This window comes from Trematomus bernacchii, unplaced genomic scaffold, assembly GCF_902827165.1.
Source record: "Trematomus bernacchii unplaced genomic scaffold, fTreBer1.1, whole genome shotgun sequence".
In the NCBI taxonomy this organism is placed as follows: Eukaryota; Metazoa; Chordata; class Actinopteri; order Perciformes; family Nototheniidae; genus Trematomus; species Trematomus bernacchii.
Window position 1 is genome coordinate 4,784,272 of NW_022987547.1, and position 6,406 is coordinate 4,790,677.

At 40.0% G+C, this 6,406-nt stretch overlaps 1 protein-coding gene across 2 annotated transcripts in view; it reads right to left on the reverse strand.

Moving 5' to 3' along the window:
• Window positions 1–5,284, reverse strand: part of pappaa (pregnancy-associated plasma protein A, pappalysin 1a) — an 85,646-nt gene extending 80,362 nt beyond the window's left edge. For both annotated transcript variants that reach the window (XM_034123341.1, XM_034123340.1), the window contains exon 1: window positions 4,147–5,284. In XM_034123341.1, the coding sequence (XP_033979232.1) occupies window positions 4,147–4,528 (382 nt within the window). In that variant the 5' untranslated portion in view covers window positions 4,529–5,284. The remainder of the gene's footprint in view (window positions 1–4,146) is intronic.
• Between the last annotated feature and the right edge of the window lie 1,122 nt (window positions 5,285–6,406).

The following is a 6,406-nucleotide window of genomic DNA, read 5'->3' on the forward strand; positions in this document are numbered from 1 at the left end:
CGTAGGGCTCCTAGTGTAAACAGCTGTCATAATTCTGCCATGCTCAATTAATCTAACACACAACACTTTTCCAGACCCTGCACTGTGACTCCTCTGGCACACACAAACACACCTACACACATACTTATACTGACTTGCGTTTACAGTATACATGCTCATGAAAAAATACATACAATCCCATATTCGCAGACAAATTGAAAAGCTAAACCACATATTTTTGTGTCTATTCAGAATCCCCCATAGACACGCAGGGATTTGCATGTGCACACGCTACAGTAGAGAGCTGTGCCTGTCAGGTTCAAAGGCAACTTTTCTAGCACTTGGCATTTGTCTTCTTCCAAGAAAAACACAGTCAGGATAAAAGAAAAAGTCAAACAAAAAACACATACACACAAAAAGAAAAATGTCACAAGGACTTGATAATAAGCAGAGCGGAAGGGAACAATGAATACTCCGTTTACTTTTGAGCTGTTATGGCTCTGAAAGGTCAAAGTAAGGCACCCCGCTACAGCAGTTTCCCTGTGTAGAAAATGGAAAATTCCAATGATACTATAAACCCAAACTTTATAAACATAGAAAGTATATTGATTATAAAAAAAGTCATCACATCACTTGAAAACACTTTACTTAAAATATTTGACTTGGTTATCAACCAACATTACTCATTCAGACTGAAGTCTGAATGAGTAATGTTGGTTTCATTGAGGGATAAATGATCCGCCAATAGTTGCAAGTTCAGATGTGATCAATTAATACCACTTTTTATGAACTGTAACTCATACTGGGACATTGTCATCCCACAACACCATCCAATTGTATGTAAGGACATTAACTGGGATTTATTGGAACTCAACAAACTCTCTCTATGGCTCAGTGAAGCAAAGTGTCTAGTTGAGGTAGTGATTGCTGAGATAAGTGTAGCACTAAAGTCTAAACCCCTCTTGAAACTGTAACCACATGCAAGGTAATTATCCATCTCAAGGATATATATCTTCCTCTTAGTGTCCTAACTAACATGATGACTTGTTAATGAAACCGGAAGATTACATTTTCAAGTATCCATGACAAAAAATATGAGCAAAGAAAAATGTTTTGGAAAAAATTATCGCATGTATTATCACACTAGCTGACCGCACCAAAAATATCAGTTATCGCAACGATCATCTGCTAATGTCTGCAGTGCAGATTGTCCCCAACCGGTCAGGGAAGAGAGCCTCTGTCTCTCATGTGATATGTGTGTGTATGTGTGTATGTGTGTATGTGTGTATGTGTGTATGTGTGTGTGTGTGTGTGTGTGTGTGTCTCTAAAAGTGTTACGATTGTTTTTGTACCTGGGATCAATTCATAGCCACATGTTACTGTCACACTCGGGAAATGACAGCACAGGAAACACTTTTTCCCCAAGATGTCATGGGTTAATTCAAAGATCATGGTGAGCCGAACATGTATTGGATGATGGTTTGACCACTCATCTCTGGAGAATGAAGTAGCAGTTATTTATCCCTGGACAATCTCTTTTCAGCTGAAAAGTGGTTCTGCTCTACTGCTCTAAGAAATTGTATTGTATATCATCATTGTTAAATACAAATCTAGGCTCACTGCTCACACATCGACCTACTTCATGTATATAAGGTTACCTGTTACATTGCACTATTGTCTTACTCTTAACTATATACAACTTTGCCCAGTTTTTTGTCCATGTTTTAACTGTTTTTCTATATCTTGTGTATGTTCATTGAGAGCAGCTGAGTCAATGTTCTTGTGTGTGTACCTTGGCCAATAAAGCGAATTCTGATTATTAAACAATTTAATTGTACTGTCAAATCAGAAGGCGCACATAATGCCTTTTGTGTAATTGTTAATTTGAAGTTTCTCCTTTATATTTATGAGTAATTGATCAATTACAACCCTTTCATCTTTTGTAAGGGAAGACATTGCACAGAGTTATAGGAATTGTGTGTGCAAGACAAAACTCAAAAACAGAGACAATAACAAGGATACAAAAGTACCAGAACACTCAAGTGCTGCCAGCGTTTTTTTTTTTTAAAGCCAGAGACTTTGCTCGCTTTATGAGTGATAATTCCCTACCAATTGCATACAAAATAACAACCCAAGTGTTACAAAAAAGAATCATTGAAATCTGGAAGACTGTAAGAATAAATAAGACAGATGCAAATACAGAAGGATATAGAAAGAGAGAAATTGTGGTGGTCAAAACAACACAGTAAAAAAAACAGCTGCTGCAAACAACACTCTCCGCTTGGATCAAAACAAGGGGATGGAGCAATTTTAGAGGCACTGGGATTTTTTAGGCCTGAATTGGATTTAAAAGATTAGGCTTTATTGAATTTGTTTGATTATCATATTTGTTAGCTTTATAGGTCCTCTCTCTGGCACACTAGTGGGAGCGTGATGGGAGAAAGTCTTAAAAAAAACACAAGATTATACATGGATGGTAATCTCTAGTAAGGACATTAAAAGATGGGGGCGGGGCATCACAACAACACCTGTACATAATAATGTCATGCAATACCATGTCCGTAACGCCTATAAAGTGTATTCTCTGTAGGAGATTGTGTTCTCAAGGTGTTTATTTAACTCTATGGACATTGTGTAGGCCTTTGTTAGTGTTGTTGTTGTACTGGATTGCATAATACTGTACAGATGTTGCCGTTATTGTGTCCATCCTCTGTAAATCTAGGAGTCCCTCAGGTCACAACAGACCCTCTCAACCCCCTATCCTCTAGTTTGAGACTCTGAAAAGGGATTGGTTTTGCAGAGCATGTTCCTGCCAACTGGCTAGCACTACCTAAAAGTGTATCTCAATACACACACAAAAACACACACACATAAGTGATTATGTATGTGTTTTTTTGGGGGGGAGGGGTTGTTTTGAGAGAGCCAGACAGAATAAAATAAAAGGAGCAAGTCAATTTACTCATATGGTTTAGTCCCCATACGTGCAGACTGGCATACTGGAGGCTGAGGAGGACTGGGTTCAATTCAGTTCAGTTCAAAGGCAGCCATCTGCACAAGTACTGTAGCAGGCAATGAGTTGTGTATGCAACGCTCCCTATCGGCAAAGAAAGGCAACAAGAAACCCTGTCCTATACTGTAATGCACAAAAGCGCTATTGGTCAAAACAGATGATGCAGAACAGTTTTCAACACCTTTCTGGAGCTCCTTTACGCATGGCAGGAGGAGAAAAAGGGCTACGTACAGATGACATCTACAAAGTGTCAAGCTTTCCTCTAACCACGCGGATCTACTATAATGTGTTAGTAACCAGCTCTGCGCAGTCAGTGGACAATTATGCATCATATCTGATGGTGCCTTAAATTAGAGACTCGCCAAATAACGCATGCTTTTGTAAAACAGTCTGCGTGATGGAGGGACTGTCCTTAACACAACGAGCACAATAAATGCACACCAATACAGCACAAACACACACAGGACATCTTTGGCCATGAGGGGAAACCCTGGTCTCCCAGTACTGTCCCGTAACTCCGGTAGCCGATCCAAAGGTGTCGATTTTGGGGGACACTCAAGCTTGCGGCTTGTGCTGAGCGCTTTGAGATCCTACACATACAGATCTCTCCCGCTTTGTGCCTGACATGACGTGCTCGCTCACAAAGTTTGGACCATTACATCATAGTTTTAAAATAGCCAAATCGGTTCAGAGAAATTACATTTTACGCACAGTGACATCAGCTGCCGGTCAAATTATGCAGCAGCCTATCTGCTGCCAGTACTCCTCACTTTAATGATAATAACCAACATAAATCATCATTCTGAAGTGCAGAAAATACAAAAAAAAATATTTTTGGAAATTCAATCATTTTGCAGCAAATGTTCTCTCTGTTTGTAGGAAAACTTAATTTTGATCCAAATCTTGAGTGACCCTTTGTGTGCACTACCTTAAATATCCGCTGTACTAAAAGAGCATTACATCATTGTCTAGTCTGATAGATGAACTCATTTTCAACTCGCTGAAACTGCATGTTGCTTTATTTCAGACATGTGGGGTAAAATATAGCAAATATGCATGTTTAGTTCTAATAGTCCAATGTAACCTGCTAGTTTTGGAGTTCACTAATACAAGGAGTTGTGTTGATAAAAGGATGGAGAATGTGTAGAATATCCTACCTGCAATCACTGTGGGTGATCGTTGACCTCCCTCCGGTTTGATCCACATCTCCAGAGTGAAATTTCCTCTTGGTATCTCCACGCCAGGCTTCAGCCGCAGCTGATCTCCCCTGCCGGTAAAATAGACAGCTTTGCCCCGATCCGGAGAGTTTTCCTCCGCCTGAGAGGAGCGCCGACGCTGGCGAGGAACCCGTCGCTCCAAGCCGGGCAAAGAGCGTTTGCCCCGGGGCAGACGTGTGGCACAAGCCCCTGGGATGGTGGCTTTCGCCTCCCTAATGCGCACCAACTCCCTCTTGGATCTCCGGACTGTCCCGCACTCTGATCCAAAACACAAGATGAGAATCACCAGGCAAGACACCCAGGGAGATGTCCAAAGTTTCATTTTTCGGGAGAGGAAATAGCAAAAAAATATTAAAAAAATTAAAGGAAAAAAAATTAAAAGAAACAACGGAATACTACAAAAAATGTATGTCCAAAATGTTCTCCTCTTTGGAATCCTCTCGAGTTTTTCCTTTTCTCTTTTTTTTTAAAGCCGTAGAATGTCAAACCGTAGAAACTGTCTAAATAAACCCATAAAGCTATGCTGTTTTTCCCTCTTTATAATGCTAAGCCACGACCCCCTCTCTTAAGCAAAACTACTCTGGAGACATTCGGGGGACACAGGAATATTTGATTCATGTATGTGTTCCACGGTGCCTTTTCAATGGGTCCCATTTAGCCAAAGGGATGACTAATAAGTAATCAATCAAGAGGGGGGTCCGGCCGATGCCCCCCTCATCCCCTTTTGACGGTAGGAGTTACTCGCAGAAATCCACAGTTGTCCGCCAAGCTCTTGTCACACCTTTTTGTTGTTTCCTTATCCTACCCGTAAAACAGCATAAGAAATAGCACATATTAAATTCCAAAGAAAAGTGACAACAAACCGACCTCTCATATTTATTACAGAAAACAAGAGGTAAATTGTGATCAAAAAATGCAATCCAAACTTCCCCTTGCCTGTATGCCTGTACAAAAGTTGAAATGCACTATAATATCTGGTAAGGCGAATGAGAGAAAGAGGGGCAGAGAGCTGCAGAAGTAAGCATCGCGGTCCTCATTGATGCCTGGAGCAGAAACACTTGGAGCAGTCGGAGCTCGCCGTCCGCTTTAGAGGCAGTTTCTCTCTAAGTCTGTTTAAGAACAACTCATGTTTCAAATGTTCCGGGGCTGTGTTTTTTTTTCAAAGTGGGAAGTCACACAGGTAGGCAACTCTCACTGACGGCAATTCTCTTCATGCCACATAGGGATAAGATGGTGTTTACGGAGTTTGAAAGGCGTTTATGTATCCCTCTAGCGGTTACAATTTAAACAATCCAACACTTCCATAACACATGGACCATAACTAAGCAGCCTGAAAACATGAAGGAATTATTCCAACCTTTGTTGATCTTTGATGAAATCCCCCCTGAAACCAAGGCATTAAAGTTGATTTCATTTTGAAAGTCATAGACTATGGCACTGAAATTCCACAAGATATATGAAAGCAAAGTTAAACAGATAACTGAATGTAAATTCATTTTGGAATATAATACAAAGAATGCATCAAATATGATTAAGGGATTGTGCTTTCATTTTTTAGGCTTATTGTATTTGTAATCAATTGAGATCATTCTCCACATTTAGTTTAAAAATGTTTTATGCAATATAAAAAAAGACTACAAATAGGCAACTCCCATACTCTTGGCAAAGTCCTCCAATTAACTTTGAAAAAGAAATTATACAAAGGTACACCTAACTGCCCAGTCAAAGTCATGCTTCCCATTATTGCCTTTTTAGAAACAGGTAAGCTGTAGATCAGAGAAATAATGGAAGAACATTGACAAAGCCAGAGCAGTTCTTGTCCTTACTTTACTTCACTTCATTTGATGGATCATAATGTCCTTTCTTCTTTCAATTTGAAGGCCACTTTTATGTTTTTAACGACAAAATGGCAATAAGAGTGCCCTTATGAGCATTTCCTTCCCGTGCATGTTTTTAAATTTGGCCAACTCCTTAACTCCAGTCTAAGTTGATGCCAGTTCACTATTAGCACACAAGGATTTAAGTCAAAAGGATTTGAAAAGAGAAAACAAATGTAAGGGATTTCAGGTTGACTCACACATCCTAATGTTTACCGACCCGTCACTTTAGATGGATGTTAGGTTCAAACCACACTCTCGACTAAAGTTCGTAAGCCTTTGAGCCCGGTGACAAACCCTTCGTAAGTCTCAGCTGCTGAGTG